Source organism: Sinohyriopsis cumingii, chromosome 15, assembly GCF_028554795.1.
Source record: "Sinohyriopsis cumingii isolate HCF-2022 chromosome 15, ASM2855479v2, whole genome shotgun sequence".
Lineage (NCBI taxonomy): Eukaryota > Metazoa > Mollusca > Bivalvia > Unionida > Unionidae > Sinohyriopsis > Sinohyriopsis cumingii.
This window is the reverse complement of record NC_142975.1, coordinates 61,474,920-61,494,328: the sequence shown is the minus strand read 5'-3', so window position 1 is coordinate 61,494,328 and position 19,409 is coordinate 61,474,920. Positions and strand designations below refer to the sequence as shown.

Sequence of the window (19,409 nt, the reverse complement as noted above, 5' to 3'; positions counted from 1 at the left end):
ATCATGCATAAACGGACAATACTTTGAACAGACTTACGCGATGTATTAAACACTATATGCTTCATTAATTATATAACTTTGAGGTCTGGAATGAATTATATAACACTTGCAACACCACATAGTCCCCTATATTTACTTGTCGTAGATAAAATGACACACATGAATCTTTCTTCCTACAGTCTGATGTGTGGATTATAGGTTAATATAATTTTTGCGTGCTGGGTCGCCTTAATATGAACCTGGTTCACGTTGGTGTTCTTTGTAATTAGTTAATTGTGACGAAGGCCATTTTTTAGTGGTTGACTGGTGGTATAAAGACAAGACGTGATGCTCTCGTAGAACGTATCTGGTAGTTTTGGAGATCAGATCAAAAGTTTGTCTACATACATCAAAAATACATCGGAACCTGAAAGTACGTTGGAAGTATATTGATAATACACTAGAAGAAAGCTAATAAACCCGGTAATAGAGTGATGTGATAGAATGGCCAAACACTGTTGGATCGTCGCCATTTGCGTAATGTATGCGTGTGCTGTTCATGGAGACGAAGACGAGAACAGATGGAACACAATATGTATCCCTTGGATATATGCAGGTATCATTTCTTTATCGATATGATATATGGATTACTACAACCACCTACATATAAGTATACGGCAGTATACAGATTACGATACAAGCATTAACTGGTGGTAGAAGGTTGAACTAAATTGCAAATAAATTGCAGGTATAAATATAGGAAGGTAGTCAAAAGGGATCTTTTCTAATAACATGTAGTCAATCCACGAGTCCATATATTACCAAAAATTTGATCGAAGTCAATATAAGAATAATAACATCTTGTTACACTGTCTTGTTTATTGTCTTCTCAGTGTAAGATGTTTGAAATGTGTTATTCAGATGTGACAGCACAATCTCCGAAACCAAAATAAAACTTAAAAATGTCGATATTCTTGTACAGTGTTAAGTTGAAGTCATGAGGCTATAAATCTTGTAAATCTATAAATAGTACAATCTAAAATTAGTACATACCCTGCGTTTCTTAAATTTTCATACTATGGTAACTAACAGTTCTTCTGAATTACTGCTGAGGTCTTGTATGGATTTTCCTCAAAAAAGGCAAAGCCATAATTAGCAAATGTCCCGTGTCCCCTATATTGTCAATATTTTGCGTAAGTCAACCTCTGCTCTAACAATGATACAAATCATCATCATCATCATCATCATCATCATCATCATCATCATTAACAACAACAACAACTTCAACAACAACAACATAATCTGGAAAACGTTTTATCACAATATCTGCACGTACATTGTATGTCATTTTCAGATGTGTTCTGTTGAGAAATGCCATTTTTAATAAATTCGAAAGTTCCAACATAATATTATAAATCTTAATACCAGACATGTATTAGGAAAACTGTATGGCAAGCAAATATCCTTTGCAAGGCTCAGTATCTAGGAATAGCCTTTGCATGGCACGGTATCTAGGAATAGCCTTTGCAATGCACATTATCTAGGATGACGCATTGAGAGCACAGCTTAGCAAGTAATGCTGTGTAATTACACAAAAATGTGCAGATATTGACACGGTTTCAGGCCCAGATTGTTTGAGTGTATCAAATTATATAGGTATGCATGGCAAAGGAAAAAATGACAGTCTACTGATGGAACACGAATGAACCGACAAGGTTTCTGAGAATTTGAACTAAACTTAAAGATTGCTGGCGGTATATACATACCACTATGTCGGCCAATTCTGTGGCTCGGGTAATTCTGCGCAACGATACGTCATTTCTGTAAACAGTCGATCACGTGTTATTTTGGGTCTAAAATCCATTTTGTATCATGAAAGAATAATCGAACTTTAATTAAGGAATATGTTATTCATAAAGTGTACAAAAATATCCCACATTTCGATTCGAAAGGAATATGAAAATGTGATTTCTCTATGTCAACATGAAGACCCCACTATAACCCAGAAAATCCTATTTACTATGTATCTGTTAGAATCATGCAATAAATACGTTATATAAAAGCTGGAAACGTATACTTTAAAAAATTTCTGCATCTTAATCCAAGTTTCCAAATTTGCAAGAAGTTGTCCCACACACAAAATCGTCCGCTACCCATCATGTCAGCTTGCCGCTATAACATAATTGTCACGAAATTTCCCCGGCGTTAAGTCTGTTTCTTTATTAATTTTTACCCATAAACGAGACGTTGTAAACACATTACACCCTATTCGGTGTTGTTTCTCTTCCACATAATAGCTTATTATTTTAATAAAATGTTGAAGTTTACTCATTTGTTTACAAGGTCGGTTCAGCTGGCTTAATATCGCTTGGCATCTATTGGCATTGTTACGTTGAATTTTGTAAAACTAGCTATAAACCTGACGTAATTACTCGGCTGAACTGCTGACAGAAACAGTAAAAAGTAATGTATTTCATTTATATAGACCGATGGATAAACATTGCATCTTTTCAAAGCTGTCCGCAGAATTAGACGACATATCGCGAGTCATGAAAACACGGTGGTGGTATCCCGTGCGTCCAAATTTAATATTTTTTGAACGGAATATTCTGGTAACAATTGCCGCTTGTCGAATGGTAAGCACTGCGGTATTTTATTTTCGTCGATCGGTCAAATTAGATATGCGTTTTGCCTCAGTATTGGAGAGGGAACCCTTAGTTGCGCAGAAATGCCCGAGAGCATTGCATTCATGTACTAAGGACAAGGATGAAAATTCTTTTTAAATTTTTACAAGTATTCGTTTCTACCCCTTACAAGAGGGCACCAGCTGAAGACCGCTCAGTAAGAGTTTCTTTCTTTTGAATATGTTTATATGCGCAGTGTCAGCGATGAGAAGACCTGATAAATGCGAAATACGAATGCCTGAAAGATAAATAAGTGAGAGGAAACAAGGCCGAGTATAATAAGATACAGATGAGTGGCGTAATGGATCGTTGGAATGCCGCAAAAAGGAGACAAAGGCAGAAGGGAACCGTTAAGGGATGAAATTCATGATCTACTCGTATTACATATGTTTAAATGCCTAACGTGGCTCAACAATAATCAAGATTGTATAAAACATAAGCCGTCTCTTAAAAACTACTTTCAAATGATCATCGTTTGTATGTTAGGACGCAAGATTTCTATTGATACGATTGTTCACTTATTCTACGTGTCAGATTATACAAATACTTTCTCAGTGTCAACAGGAATAAGTATATCGTTACAGATATGATAGCATTGGTTAAGAGGTCCTTTCCTTTGCTATATTGCTATAACCATTTGAATACATATCCAGATTTCTATTAAAGAAGGACGATGGCATAAATGTCTCTAGCCAGATCACAACGAGGTTAACATCAGTGTGGACAACTACTACTTCCTTCTTTAATGAAGCGTTTTGCCTTTAGTCCTTCTAACACTGAAGCCTGTGTAGACTTGTGTACTTAAGGAAAAGCACACTACTAATCCTGTTACATAAAAACATACTGTTGGATGCACGCATGATTTATATTAATCCTAGTTCCTCAAGAGGATCACCGCGTAGATCATGGATATTTACATGTCCGTGTGCCAAAGTTGGAATACAATCATCAAACATCAAACACATTACTTGTGTCGTCATAAGAACGCAATTCGAATGTGATAATATGATCGTATTGTGTTCATCTGCACACCTTAATTTTACTTCTGTCAGTGTCAGCAGGTAATTTTGATGTGGTGCACAATTTGTTTACCTTTTGTTTTGATTCTTTTTTATGTCACCGTTGGCAAGTTTGAGTGAATACTCTTTACAACGTAGTCTAAAGACTGTTATTGGGACCGATGATGTTGTGAGTGAGATACTCGGTTTTGTCACCGAATTCTGCAAGTGTTTGTGCATGAACTGCTGGGGATCTTTTTTTCATCATGTCATCAAGACAAGCGTTCATGAAATTTAAACTTCCAATGAATCGCAGTTTCCCAGAGAAAAGCTCAAGTACTTTTCTAAGGTGTTGGGATGTATGTGAGTTTTTTTCTGTAACTGCCACAGCAATTTACGATTAGATACGAATTATATACTCGCAGGTTATGCAGCAAGAGTAATGAATTTTGACTGTCGTGGTTTATTATTACATTCATTGCGCACAGCTCCATGGCATCTCCTAGTGGAATGACAATGATCCCATATACAGTCATCGCCAAACACCAGGTAATAACATATCAGTTAACCCTGTTGGTAAAGTCATGCCCGTCTGGTTTTATCATCACCAACGTGTGGTTAATGCTGTCAACACACCTGATCTCAGTCAGCAATATGACAATAACACGAGTAAAACGGTCGTCGCCACTTAAAATTACCATTGGCCGGTTATGCGCAGGATTGACGTACATAAGCTTGCATGCAGAATCGCATGACACATGCTCTTGATACTGGCACGTCGATAAATATCCTGTATCACTATTAGCTCCAGAAATCGGGATCAGCAATGGTTCGAAATTAGTGTTCACAAATACTTCTCGAATAGTTTCCAAAATGTTACAGGTTCTCATCGCCTTTTAGTAATATGGTGCGTTCCTCAATAACGCAATCAACACAGTGTTTGTTCATGCCACACACCCTATACAATATTGTAACTAATACGGCAGAAGGGTGGACGTTTAAATTTTGAATCACTCATGAATCCCTTTTCAGCAATACCGACAGCCTAAATACATGTAGTTGTGAGTTCAGTAATCTGGCATTCTTAGCAACACTAAACACTTATTCATTCGAAGCGACTAGCCGACTCAACTGTCTAATTACTAAATAAACATATAGCCGGCCAACCACTGTTTGCGTTACACGTTTAGCTGATGCTTATAAATCTTGGGTGGCTAGTAAGTGTTAGTTCGTAATTGCTTATGCCTAAAAGGTATAGAAAATGGCTATTATTTCCCACAAACTTTGCTTTTGTGACAAGGAAGGTGATATTTTAAAATTTACCTATTTTCAATGAAAACACGGGTGAATTTGTGTCTTTTCGTTCACATAAAGTCAGACAAACAGCACGTGAATCATAATTAACATGTATTTATACTAAAGTAATAGAAACATGACCACAAACATTTAGAAGTGAGTAGCGTTTCGGGATTTACGATTAAAAATCAGCCCTCAAAATATAGTTTTCCATCATGTTTTCATTATACTGTCCTTGGTAACGGCGTTCCAAGTCCAGTATGTCCTGGTGGAAGTGTTCAACTTGCTCGTCCAAGGATGTTAGCATATTCTCCTTGAATTTATCAAGATGAGCATAAATGATATGGACTTTGAAAAGCGTCCTGCAGCCCATTGTGTTTTAGTTCTTCACCAGAGTCTCAATCAGCTCAACATAGGTTTCGACCTTGTGATTGACCAGGAAGACCCGAACCACTGCGTCAAAGCTGTTCCAAGCCAATCTCTTCATACTAGTGAGCTTCTTGGGGAATTCATGGCACTCCATGATCGTCTTTATCTGTGATCCAACGAAGACATCGACTTTGACCTTTGCCTCAAACAGCTTAGGGAAGTAGCCTTGAAGGTACTTTTCTAGAGATCTGACAAATTGGTTCATAAGGCCCAATTTGATGTACATTGGTGGCAGCAGCACCTTCCTGGGGTCCACCAGTGGTCCCCGCTTGATGTTGTTCCTCCTTACAGAGAACTCGGTCTGCTCAGCCGGTCCCACCTGTCTTAAAGGTAATAATAGCATGGAAACTTGGAAAACCGCCTTGCAGACCCTTCAGGAATGCTACCACTTTTATGTCTCTCATGACCTGCCAGCCCTACTCATCATACTTCAAGAAGTTCAGCAAGGTCTTGGTGCTGTTGTACCCTTTTTGAGGTGCACTGATTGAGCAAGGGGAAGAGACGAGTACATGTTCCCACTATAGCGCAGAACGGCGTTGAGGCTCCCGGATGAGCTGTCAGTGAAGAGGCGGCACTCATTCTGGTTACATGTCAATACCGACAGCCTCAAACAGACCGGTCACATTGTGGCAGAAGCAGAGCCAATCTTGATGGGTGAAGAATCTGGAAAAAAGCTTGGTGACGCTCCGTCTAATCTGAGACCTGCACATTTTCATCCAACACGCTCCACTGCTTGAGCATAGACGTCAAAAGCTCGGCATAGGACTTGGTGAAACCAAGATCTATGATCAAGTCGTTGAGGTATTTTTGGTTGGAGTAGTATGGGTTTCTCTCTTCATATCCACATCTGAAATTGTCATCTGGATCTACATAGTGTTACTCCCTCTTTGACTTGCTACGCTCGCTTCCTCAGACGGATGCACTCTCTCCGGAAGAGTGGGAATGGGGATCTCAAGACAATGTGGCACTGGGGCAATGAATGAAGAAAGGTTTGGATACGTGATAGTGGGTGCATTCGTGCCAGTCTGACGTTTGGAAGGGTCCACCATTAAGAAGTAGCAGTGCTTGAGTGGTCAGTTGGTTCCCGTGAAATCTTGGGATGGAGAACTTCATGGTTCTCTTTTCCTCTCTGTACCATCCTAAAAAATACATTTATTTCACCCATGACTAATGTGTAAGAGGTTCTCGCAACGTTTTTCATATATGATATTTTTTCAATAATATTGAAATTTGTAAAACGTTTTAACATTAAAAGCTTTTACAATTTTAAAAAGTTTCACAATTTGTATAATGTCGAAACGAGCAACAATTGTCCATCCTACCTTCCGTAAAAATTGTTGACAGTGCTCGCAGGTAAAATGAGGTACACAGGTTCCGGAGAGGCATGCCGAAATATGACTCATAGGCCTCATACACCTTAGCAGGTGCTTCCACGGAGTCCTTATTCGCTCTTGTCTGGTTAAATTGTTCGCAGACATAGCCAAATGCGTCAGCCAAGTTCTTGCAGCCTCTTGATGCCATCTCAGAAAATGCAGATATGTATCCATTAAGGCAGCTGGAACTAAACTAAACTAGTGGGCTTAAGTCCCCTGTATTTATACTACTATTTAAATTACTGCAAGTTCTAGAACGTTCTAGAAGATACTCCAAGTTTCTGCAGCACTGATTCCACCTGGAATGTTCTGAAAAATAGGTAAATTTCAACATATCACTGTCCTGGTCACAAAAGCAAAGTCTGTGGGCAAATAATTGCAATGTTCTATAATTTTTAGCCTTAAGCAATTAGGAAATAACACTTGCAACCAAGGAACAAAAAGCCTTTACAAGGTCTTTTCTTTTTAAAGTTAAAACTAGTCGAAACGTTATGACTACTAGAAACACACAAATGTAGATGCCTCTAACCATCAAGCGTGTTCTTGAATAATGCGTTCGAGCCTGTACACGTCTGATTTTTGCAGCATTTTCTCGTTAAAGGATCTCTGAACAGGCTCTCTGAGCAGGTCGAAAATCCTGTACGTCGCCGAAATAGTTTTCGAAATCTCATCGACTACGAATACTTCTTCGGTCCAGCTCGTGGTGTTTAAGTTCTTGAAATAGAGTTTGAATTTTGGATCCTGATATGATCCCCTACCTGGTATTGGTATTTGCAATATAAGGCTGATGCAAATCTGGTCATGGCATTTTTGTTTTCGCTTCCACGCACGTAACAATCTGACACTACCGTGTCTGGTCTTGTATTCGTCGGTAAACTGCAGTTAGACTTCAAATTATATGTTGGTGCCATTGTGCATCTACATTTTAAGTTTTATCGTCTTGTAGAGTTGATTCGGATTTGTCTTGAGTTTGTATCGATCACAAGTTATGTTTTTTTATTTTGAAAAACTACCGTTATCCACCCAGACATCATTAGGTTCATCGTGTCTGCTCGTAAACTCATCTCTGATAGGAGTTCCGGTTTTCCCCGGAATGGTATGCGTCACACGTCTTGCATTCCACAAATACTTGATTCGCGTAGTTGTCCTTTGAGAACTCTTGTATGTCTAACAGACCTGACTCCCAAATATCATCGACATCATGTTTCTGTTAGGAGCATGTAGTTCATCATCAATTCCTCGAACGCTTGGTCCAATCCAGATTTTGTACTAGGTACCGATCATTCCACAGAGAAATGCGCAAACGAACACGCTCTCTGCATGCGTATATCCGGTTAAAGTGCAGCAGCTAGTTTCACTGTTTGTATAAGACAAAGTCATCGTCTAGCATAATTAATGCTGGTTACTGTGGTAATCAACCGCCTGACTTTCAAAACACAGATTTCGCACACGTTGACTTTGATAATCATATGTCCGTGTATTGGAAAAAATGGATCAAGATGGCCGCTAATCGCTTAACCGGATTGAAGCAGCTGTTCCGATTTTTGTGCCGTTTTCATGATGTTTGTGCTTGTTGTCTGTCTTCGTATACGTTATTGTGTTCAGTATGTATTAGCTGTTCAGTTCGTATGTGTTTCTTCGTCTCCTTGTTTTGGAAACAAGAACAATTAGACTTTTTGCTCCACTGCTACAACTTCACTTCTTTTTTTAACAAACCGCCATCACGTGATACTCGACAGTCAACCTGTTTATGCTACGACGGACCCTCCTTAATTGCTTTAAATGACGACTCCTTGGCTCTCCACACTACAATGTGCTCTAGACTAAACGAACTGGAACTACATTGATCATTACCTAAATGAAAACAGAAGCAAAAACATAAACGTTGTTTCAAAACTGGCAGCCGTAGAACAGGAAGAAGAATTCCAGTTGTCTCCCTTATGCCCTTTCCGGCTCAACAATTTAACAATTCGACCGTTAATTTAGATAACCTAATTCAAATCACTATTAATTCCTCAACCTTTGTGTCAACTATCCTAGAGATACCTCTGCGTATGCATTATTCAATGCCCAATCAGTAGGACCACCGAAAAAGCGAACACAAATAGTTAATTTTATCAACGACCAGAATATTCACGTCTTCTTCCTGACAGACGCATTGGCTAAAAATATCAGGCAATGTGCCCAAGTGTGCGGATCTAACACCCACTGTTTACCCCATCAAGTCGTTCCCCGTAACTCTCGCAGAGGTGGAATTGCTGTCATCACAAAGAACTATATGATCAAATGTCTTAACCACACCACAACATTCAATTTTGACTATACATCGTTTCAACTAGTCCAAAGCACACTCACACTGCAGCAAAGGTCAGTCCTATTTTTCTGCCTATACCGCCCCGCCCCCTCCCCCCAGCAGGAAAAACAAGCTGACTGAATCTCTCTTTTTGGAGCAGTTTCGAATCTCCTGGAGTATGGAAATTCGATATGTGGCAACCTGATTATTCTTGGAGATTTTATCTTTCACTTTGACTGTCCAGGAAACCCAAACACATCAAAACTCCTAGATTCCATCAATGTTTTCAATCTCAAATAGTCAGTTAACCGTCCGACCCATAAACATGGTCACATTTTAGACTGGACTTTTCATAGACCTGATGATAACATTCTACGGTCCTCCCTGATATCCCATGAACTTGCATCATATCACCTCTGTATTATACGCCATCTTGACGTATCAGTTCCTAACCCTCCACCTTTATCTGCTACTAAGAGAAACTTCCGTGTGATAAATAGAGCCAGACTAATGCATGACATTCAAGCAAACCTAACAACTTGCTTACCTCCTACAGCAGAACAACTCGATAACTGTCTGCGTTCATTGCTCGACAAACATGCCCCAGCTACCAAGTGCAGAGTATCGATTCAAAAGTGTTCTCCATGGTATAGCAGTGTTAGGGACCAGCTCCGCACTGCTAAAAGAGACCGCCGTAAAGCTGAGAGGCTTTGGCTTTCCACCAGATTCACTATTCATAAGCAAATATATGAATGCCGCTAAGAAGAATGTCACAAATATAGTCCATGCAACGAAATCAGCCCACTACACTACTAAGATCATGAAAAGTTTCAGCTAAAAAGAGCTCTTCGAGATTACTAACAAGCTAATGTCAAAGAACAAATCTCCACCACTTCCAACTACCTTCTCTGCAGTTGACCTTCGGACATGTTTGCAAATTTCTTCCGTGACAAAGTATAAACCTTTAGATATAAGCTGGACACCAGAATTTCAAATGACTCGTCGTCACCATACAGTTAGGATACAGAATTAAAGCGGCAACCATTAGCAGCATTTGAACCTGTCTCTATAAATTTTGTACGTACAATCCTGATGAAAGGTACACCAAAGTCATGTGAACTTGATCCAATTCAAACATCACTGCTGCTTGAGTGCTTAGATCCAGTATTGCCTTCACTAACTGATGTTATTAATACATCTTTCTCATCGGAATTCCCATCATATTTCAAAATTGCCATTGTAAAGCCTCTGCTGAAGACACTAACACTAGAACATAACGATTTTAAGAACAAACGTCCAGTTTCTAATCTCCCATTCATATCAAAAATCTTAGAAAAGGTTGTTCTATTCCATCTTGTATCTCATCTGAATTCAACCGGTCTTTTTAGCAATGTGCAATTTGCATATCGCCTTTGCCATAGTACTTAAACTACTCTTCTAAAAGTAGTTAATAACATTCTCTCTGCGTTGGATAGCGGAAAGATTACAGTCCTCACCCTCCTTGATTTGTCTGCAGCATTTGACACAATAGACCAGGGTATATTACAGCAGGTATTTTACATTCGTGATACAGCCATACTGTGGTTCAAGTCCTTACATGGTCAACATGACACAAATTTTGTGTGCAAATGGAATACACTCCAGCCCAGTTGATCTATGTTGTGGTGTTCCACAGGGGTCTGTTCTTGCACCTGTTCTCTTCATTCTGTACACTCAGCCGCTCTCAAGTGTCATAGATCATCATCCAGTGTCTCACCAATTGTACGCTGATGACACCCAAATATACAAATGTAGCCACCCAACTGAAGTTGGCGCTACCGTACAATGTGTAGAGAGGTGCATTTCTGATGTGAAATCATGGATGACATGTTACAAGCTGCAGATGAATGATGATAAAACTGAGGCCATTCTGATCACAACACAAAGACTTTCTCATTCACATCCTTTACCTCAAATAATACATATCAGCAACACCGACATTAAATTCACACAATCAGTACGAAACCTAGGTGTTACTCTGGATAGTACTCTCACATTGCACCAACATGTCATGAACATATGCAAGGCTGCATATCTTGAGCTGAGACGCATCAGCTCCATTCGCACATATCTTTCAGATGATGCCACTAAAACACTTGTGTGTTCATTAGTACTTTCAAGACTGGACTATTGTAACTCAATTATGTCTGGTTCATCTCAATATCTGCTCCAGAAACTTCCAAAAGTTCAAAACGATCAGAGCACACCTCTCCGCTGCTCTGTACCCTACACTGGCTTTCCATTTGATCCAGAATCAAACACAAAATTTGTTCTATGTGCTACGTTTCACTGTGGGACTCTAGTTCAACATACCTATCCGACCTCACCCATGTGTATACACCAGCAAGATACTTACACTCCTCTTCTGACAATCGTATACTCATTATTCTAAGTATGAAAACAAAGTCCTATGGACAGCGTTCTTTTGCATACCAGGGCCCAGCAACGTGGCATGAATTGCCCACTGAACTTAGACACAAAGACACACTGATCACATTCAAAGGGGCTCTCAAAACTCACTTATTTCGACTGCAAGAACAAACTTAAAGATCTAATAATGTTTCCTACCTTAAATATTCTCAGCATGTTTTTTTTATGTTTTCTAATTTCATGGTGTTTGTTTTTGTAATCATATCATTATATATGCTTTTTGTCTTATATGTGTTGTCTAATGTTGTAAAGCGCTTAGAGCTTATAAAGATTAGGCGCTATACAAAGTTTTCATTATTATTGTTATTATTGTTTACAAAAAGATTTTATCTACATTTTATATGTGTCGTTTTTAGCAACGGCTATAAAAGGTTGTCATATTCAGGTGTGTAGCTTAGATTTACACAAAACTCGTTAGTTTCTCTACGACAAGTGTTGAGCAATATTCCATGTTGGACTCTCTGCTCTACGAAATGTAACATAATCTCGATCGGAGCTTTTTCTTGCGAGCGTGACTTGATGTAGTAAACAAAGCAGAGACCACATGTGCCGCTGTTCATGTGCTGAATCTGTGTCGAGTTGTAGACGGAGATATACAAATGAGTCAAGATATTCCATATCACCGATTTGTTTGCTGTAATGGTACAATATTAGTAGTAGAGACGGTCATTTCCGTCCACGTTTGTTCTGGTTAGAGATAGTCACGACATCGCAAGATCACGCGTCTTTTTAAAAGCATTAAGGGCAGAGATCGAGTTAGATATCATAATACTGAATCAGAACGGTCCTCTCTACCATTACTTACGATAACAGTATGCAGAATACACGCCAAACACTCCACAGTGCTCATCAAACCATGATTAGTCACTTTCCTCCTTTCATACATTTGATATCCCAAAGATATGTAACTCGCTGAAGGCTATAGTCACTCTAGTCTCAGAAAAGTCTAAATTTGTAATTAATACATTGTGGCTTTTCAACTTAATATTTACTTAAGATCACACAATACTGAATTGCCAATAAGATCCCACGACATTTAATTACCAAAGAGATCATACAATATTTAATTGCCAATAAGATCCCACGACATTTAAGTACCATAGAGATCACACAATATTTAATTGCCAATAAGATCCCGCGACATTTAAGTACCATAGAGATCGCACAATATTTAATTTCCAATAAGATCTCACGACATTTAATTACCAAAAAGATCACACAATATTTAATTTCCAATACATTCAGAGAATATTTCATTGCCGATAAGATTATATATTTCCTCAACTAAGGACAAATCAGAGAAAATTTATTGATATGACCTTATTTGGATCTTGGAGATGAAACCAATATGAAGATAGCTAACATTAAGTAAAACTCAAACATCCTTTCAGACTCAAGACTAATATTTGTGACACAAATATATAATTGAAAGAAACAACTTTGAGATTATCAACCCTCTCAATCAAAACACCTATTGCAATTAATTCAGCTCAATAAAACAACAAAGCGATAGTTAAAAAGCGGAAGATTATTTATTTATTTATTCATTTATTTATTTATTTATTAGATATTGGGGAAGCGGATCGAGTCATCGTTCCTGCGGCAGTGTCCGACGTTTATTGCGCCTACTGCCAGAGGATTGGGGACCTAACTTGCATCCGAATATGGTGTAACAAAGGTTTCAGATTGGCAATAGCTGCTGCAACCCAACGTCCATTCGCGGTCACAGAGCTGGAACAATATTACGGATGGCCTCTTTATCCCATGCCGTGGCCCTATGTCAATATGTGTCTTTGGTATCCGCATAATGATGATTCGGACTGACCCTGGTATGTGACTTATCATTATGGCCAACGTGGCCTTATTCAAACGTTTTTCCTTGTTGTCCGACATATCTGAAATTCCGATGGACAAACGCATTGCATGGCTTACTATCTTAGCTGTGGTGTGCACGGGCAATATATGCACAAAATATATTCGTAAGTGTAACGTATACTGTTCGATACCTATTGCGGCACGTTAACGTCTAAATGTAATGTGTCATAAACTGGTTTCTTCTATATAATCTGAATGTAAGACTGGCTTCCAATGATTAATAAGCAGAGTAGATCAGTATCACGTGATTAGTATAAACTCACTTAACTAACACATAACTTTCAGAAGAATCATTCATGTAGAACTAAATGTATTAAACATTATCACATCGTCGCAAGAAATATAGATTTTATACATTTAGTTGCTATGTAATGACAAAATTACAGTTTTACTAATAGTCTTTGTTTGAGTATTGTTGTCACTTATGCCCATAATAGTGATGTATGACATAAATTACTAACCGTACTGACTTGAACTGAAAAGAAAATCTGACTCTGTGCCTCCCCCCCCCCCCATTTATTTTCGGAGCTTCCGGAAGAAAAGTAGCATAAATAACAAACCAAAAATAAAGCCGGAATGATCCGTCGCTACATGTTGTCATATTTTATTAAATGTTTGTATGTTGAGCTAATTTCCACAAATTACCTGATATCATTTGAAGGGGTAATAAGTTCCTTCCTAGACTGACCATGGAAGTTATATTCTCACCACGATTCCCAATAAATGTTTTGTGCGGAAACTCCCCAGGCCTGAAAATTGGAAACTCCCCAGACCTGAAAATTGGAAACTCCCCAGGCTTGAAAATTGGAAACTCCCCAGACCTGAAAATTGGAAACTCCCCAGACCTGAAAATTGGAAACTCTTGAGAGCATTCTGAGTAAATATCCTTGAGGCGGACCAAGTAATAGTGATGCAAACCGGTGGTGCTACTTCAAATTTTATATCTTTCCGCTTCAAGCTCCCTTGACAAGACTTCATATTTCACTCACCTTGCGTTGCTGGGGCCAAGAATGTGATAAAAGGTACTAACGCAATGTTTTATTGCAGTTTAAGAATGCTGTTTGAATCGAAACTGAGACTGACATCATGGTCCATATATTCATCCCCCCTCTCTATCTCTCTGTGTGTCTGTTTTAGTTTAGATGTATTTGGCTATCTTTAGTGGCACCCTTATCGATCGCAAGAAATCTTATTGCAGTTTGCATGTAAGGTAAGACAATATTTATTTTTAGTCGGCATGATTTAAAACACCAATTCAACATAAACTCTAACGAACGTTTTACCGCCATAACATGAAACAATAAAGACATAAAAACAGGTGATCTATAAGACATATAACCAGACATTAATACATAGATAAAATTAAACAAAAAAGCCCACATGGCGTTTAATTTTAACTATAAGTAAGCAAAGCATTTTAGAAAGGAAGTAGTTTATAGTAAATTTAGTATTCAGGTAACACACAAAGTATATATATCAACATCTCAAAGTGTATTTCTTGTATTTATAACATATCAATCATCCAATCATTTCGGAGCACGCATGCTCAGAATGTTAAAAGTCTTAGGAGCCATACCCAAAGTCCTGAGTTGTCATTTTTGCCCAAAGTAAGGGTTTGTGATAACTGATTGTGCAATCATTATAAACATAAGTCAGAACACGCAGCTGAATATTTCTTTCAAGTTTATCACTGCATAAATGACAAACTAAAGGACTGAAGATGCCAAAAATACATGTATACAAAGTTATCGTTTCGTCGATTCTAGTTAACTTTCGACCAATATGTTTCAAGATAGATAGTTGTCTTGACGCTTTCCTACAAATACTTTTTACATGTGAATCGAATTGCAGTTGGTAGTAAATATTAATTCCTATTTCTTTAAAATTGACCAAGGCACTGCTTACGATAAGTGCAAGCTTTATACTAAGTGTCTTGTTACAAGCGTCTTGCAGCCAGTGGTATTCTTCATGAAAGGTTTTCTGTTCTGCAGACCAAACAGTGTGTCGAAATGTGCGTGTCGGAACTATAACAGCAAGACCTCTCAGCCGGACAATGTTTTGGCCGCTTTATCGAGTTATATAATGTGCTGAGGTTTCACCAATCCCATAGCGACTTTGTTGGAATCAGATTTGGGGGCCAATTTACAAAAGAATGTCGCATACGGAGTATCCGTGATAGTAAAGCTACACTGTATGATACAGTAGCCATGACTGAAGAGCTCCGATTTTTTTTTAATTCTAGTTCCAAGCATGTGTGCGTGTGTGTGCGTGCATTTCAGTTCATCACCGAAGTTTATTTTAAAGATTCAGAGAAAACTAATACTGAGGATTGTCTTGTCGACCTCCTGTGATCGTAGTTAAATTTGTCATTTTTTCCCCCTTAATTACAGGTCTGAATAGCACAAAGGTATCATAATACATGCCGGAATGATCTAACTCACATGTCAGCAGAAGCTCTAAAATGTGATCATCCATAAATAGATACAATGCTAGTACTTAATACAGACTTATAATGTGGGTTGAATACCATGGGCAGCAATTATTGCACACCTTTGAAGTCTGAAAAAAAAATACAATACTCTCCGCATGCTGCGCATAGGTGTCAGTAAAACCAGTTTACTCTATAGAGTGACTTTCTCCGAATACTATAATGAATGGAAACACATGTGGACAGTCCCATTACAAACAACCAACAATATTTACCTGTCATCAAACAACCAACAATATTTACCTGTCGTTGATATGACGACCCACACAAATCTTTCTTCCATCAGTGTGATGAGTTGAATATAGGTTTATAGAATGTTTGCGTGCTGGGTCATCTTTAAATAAACCTTGTTCACGCTTGGTGTCCTCTGTAATTAATTAAAGTATGACAAAGGCCTTTGTTAGCGTTTGAAAGGTGGTATATCAGCAGTAAGTTATGATAGTGTAGAACGTATGTGACACTAGTGTGCATCTAGAGCTCTATTTTCGAGATCTGATCACAAGTTTGTTAACATACATCAAAACGACATTGAAAACTGAAAGTATTTTGAAAGTGCACAGTCAAATAAATCAGGAGAAATTTAATATCACCGGAGACATTTTATTTTTGGTGAAAGAATGGCCGGACAGTGTTGGATCGTATTAATGTGTCTAATGTTTGTGATTGCGGCTCATGGAGACGAGGATGTGTACCGATGGAACACATTATGTGTCCCTCTGATAGATGCAGGTAAGATTTCTTTATAGATATAGTGTATGGAATAATGCTTCTTATTCGAAAATATCCATATATAATTATAATCTTCTCTGTGTGTTATGATTCTATAATTAATTGTTTGTAGAAAGTTAGACTAAATTTCAAATAAATTGCATGCATGAATATAGGGAATTAATCAAATAGGCTCATTTGTATCACTTGAAATCAATCCGTGAGTCGATATGTTACGAGAAATATTTAATCAACGTCAGTTTAGGAATTATAACATCTTATCCTATAGTTTTGTTCATTGTCTTCCAAGTGCAATATATTTGAAGTGTTATCCAAACTAACAATACGATCTCCGAAATAAAAATACAACTGAAGATATGTCCGTATTCTATTATAGTTCTAACTAGCAGTGAAATGGGTTGCTTAATCTGTTTGATGTTTTCCTCAAGTTTCGTATGAATTTCTTACGATGGCAGCTAACAGTTCTTCTAAATTGCTGTTGAAGTCTTTTATGGTTTTCCCCTTGCATATGTCCTGCCTCTCTGAATGTAGAATTATCAATATTGTAGACAAGTTAGCTTCTGCTGAAATAATAATGATAATTAAAAATCATTGCAATCAAAACAAGCTTTGTCAGTTTCCTGCCTTCAAAATATTTAATAATAAAGATGAGACATAGACCGTGGAACACTATATACACTGTAGTCACAGAAAGGTAATGCATTTGTAATAAATACCTTGTGGTATGCAAGAAAAAAACTAGGATTGTTTTCTTTCATCACATTTCCTACAGAAGATACAAAACCTTACCTTTGCAGCATAAAGAAGACAGGTCATGCCTGCAGAAAGTTCACAATCTATAAAAGAATAGTTTCTTTGTCTTCATGTGTGTGTGTGTGTGTGTATGCGCGCGCGTGTGTGTGTGTGTGTGTGTGATTCGGATTTTTAAGGTAGCTTTAAACGTATTTCAATCATGACGCTACGACGTCTGCAGTGTGACGGTTTATAGTGATGTCAACCACTGGGGCATCATGCCGCAGACATGTCCCACCCAGTCACATTATCCTGACACCAGGCCAACCAGTCCTAACACTAACCTCTTCATGCTGAGCGTCAGAAGATATTACGGTTATTATAATATTTGATATGACTCACCAGGATTCGAACCCGCAACCTCCCACATCCGAGGCGGACTATCTAACCCCTTAGGCCACATGAGCGGTCGTCTTAAGAAGAAACTATTACATATAAACGGCATAATTACATAAAAACGCTTTATCCAAACTAAACGTATTTTCATACCACAAGAGAAACATGAAGTAGATTAAACTAATTACAAATTAAACCCGCCACAGGCATCAATCCAAAAACATATACGATAGCATTTACGTTTTCCGAAAGCGTTCACTTCCTTGAACTGACTAATTTGAATCTTAATTTGTAACGAAGACACTCGGGTCATTTAATAGTTGTTTATTGGATTATGTATTATTATCCCATTTTTATGGGATCAGAATGATGTTGGCATTTTTGTTGTAAATGTAACAAAACGTTCAGGAATCTATAGTTTACATCAATGGATGTGCATGTATGTATGTATGTATGTATGTATGTATGTATGTATGTGGCCAGCATACAAAAATGTCTAAATTAAAGAAAACGATTTTAAATATCATTCATGTAAAAGTGAAAAATGCAGCTATTGCCTCTAAGGTTCTTAATTGGATTGAAGATCACACAATGTTTTGAAAGACAAATCAGAGAAAATGCACTGATATCATATTGTTTACATTTTGGAGATAGAGCTATACCAGGTTGACTAAAATTAGGAAAAACTCAAATATCCCTTCTTAGCCAGGGCTAAAACTTTTCAGACGTATATTAAATTGAAACATGGATGTGTGGGGGAACAACTTGGAGATTATTTACCTTTTTAATTAAAGTGATAATAATAATGATTTAAGCTACATAGTGATAAACAGCAAACACACATTTAAAAAGAGGAAGTTTATGTATTTATTTATCAGGTAGTGGGGCGATGGATCCAGTCGTCATGGCTGCCGCATCGTCCGACATACTCTGCGCCTACTGCCAGAGGATTGGGGACCAAGCTTGCATCCGAAGATGGTGTAACCGGGCTTTCGCATTAACCTTAGCTGCTGTTGCCCCAGTTCCTTCTGTGATGACAGCGCTGGAACCATACTACAGACGACCTCTTTATCCGACATCGTGGCCCTCTATCAATATTTGTCCTTCGTATTCCAATTATTACATTTCAGATTCAGTCTTGAATCCGGTATTATGATGATGGTCACTTTGTCAAAGACGGTAGCCTTGTTCCAATTATATTAACTTGCTACCCGACATTAAATTTTTGATTGAAAAACATGTTTGGACGGCTTCTCTTCAAACAATTATTTGCACACGCATCACTTATATTTCAATGTTTCATAGCATCACTTGTGTTACTAAGTACCAGTAGTTGTATGGGTGGTTGGGTTGGGTTGGAGGACATAACGATACTTAATATTGTGGGTTACGGTAACATGCTGGCGTGGGGTAGGGGCGGTTTGATAAAAAGCAGAAATCCTATGTTGAATTGGCCCATGGGTTACCATGGGGGGGGGGGAGTTATGGGGATCATAGGAATCCTATGTTACAATTGCCTTTAGATCTAGCAGGGTAATGACTTTAGAGGAACAAATGTGTGTGGGACCAAAATGCTTACGGGGACTAGAGAAAATGTGGTGTTAAAATTTTGATCTCATACGGAACAAACATGCTATCACACAATTTGTAAAAGACGTGGGATGAAAT

General features: G+C 38.1%; 2 protein-coding genes across 2 annotated transcripts; both read left to right on the top strand.

Moving 5' to 3' along the window:
• The first annotated feature begins 271 nt into the window (after positions 1-271).
• On the top strand, positions 272-13,796 carry LOC149781915 (uncharacterized). The gene is made up of 2 exons (XM_089936122.1): positions 272-595; positions 13,089-13,796. Exons 1-2 carry the CDS (start codon positions 484-486, stop codon positions 13,343-13,345), a joined length of 369 nt encoding a protein of 122 aa, XP_089792248.1. The 5' UTR covers positions 272-483; the 3' UTR covers positions 13,346-13,796.
• Positions 13,797-16,272: 2,476 nt separating this feature from the next.
• LOC149781914 (uncharacterized) lies at positions 16,273-18,980 on the top strand. Its single transcript, XM_089936121.1, has 2 exons — positions 16,273-16,613; positions 18,620-18,980. The coding sequence occupies exons 1-2, from the start codon at positions 16,502-16,504 to the stop codon at positions 18,895-18,897; spliced, it is 390 nt and encodes a 129-aa protein (XP_089792247.1). The 5' UTR covers positions 16,273-16,501; the 3' UTR covers positions 18,898-18,980.
• The last annotated feature ends 429 nt before the right edge of the window (positions 18,981-19,409 follow it).

What these genes read in the sequence shown, in the direction of transcription:
- LOC149781915 (XM_089936122.1), top strand. Translation starts at nt 484, where the DNA reads ATGGCCAAACACTGTTGGATCGTCGCCATTTGCGTAATGTATGCGTGT. An exon ending in TATCCCTTGGATATATGCAG is followed by an intron (nt 596 to 13,088) that starts GTATCATTTCTT and finishes TTTATTTATTAG; the next exon opens with ATATTGGGGAAGCGGATCGA.
- LOC149781914 (XM_089936121.1), top strand. Translation starts at nt 16,502, where the DNA reads ATGGCCGGACAGTGTTGGATCGTATTAATGTGTCTAATGTTTGTGATT. An exon ending in TGTCCCTCTGATAGATGCAG is followed by an intron (nt 16,614 to 18,619) that starts GTAAGATTTCTT and finishes TTTATTTATCAG; the next exon opens with GTAGTGGGGCGATGGATCCA.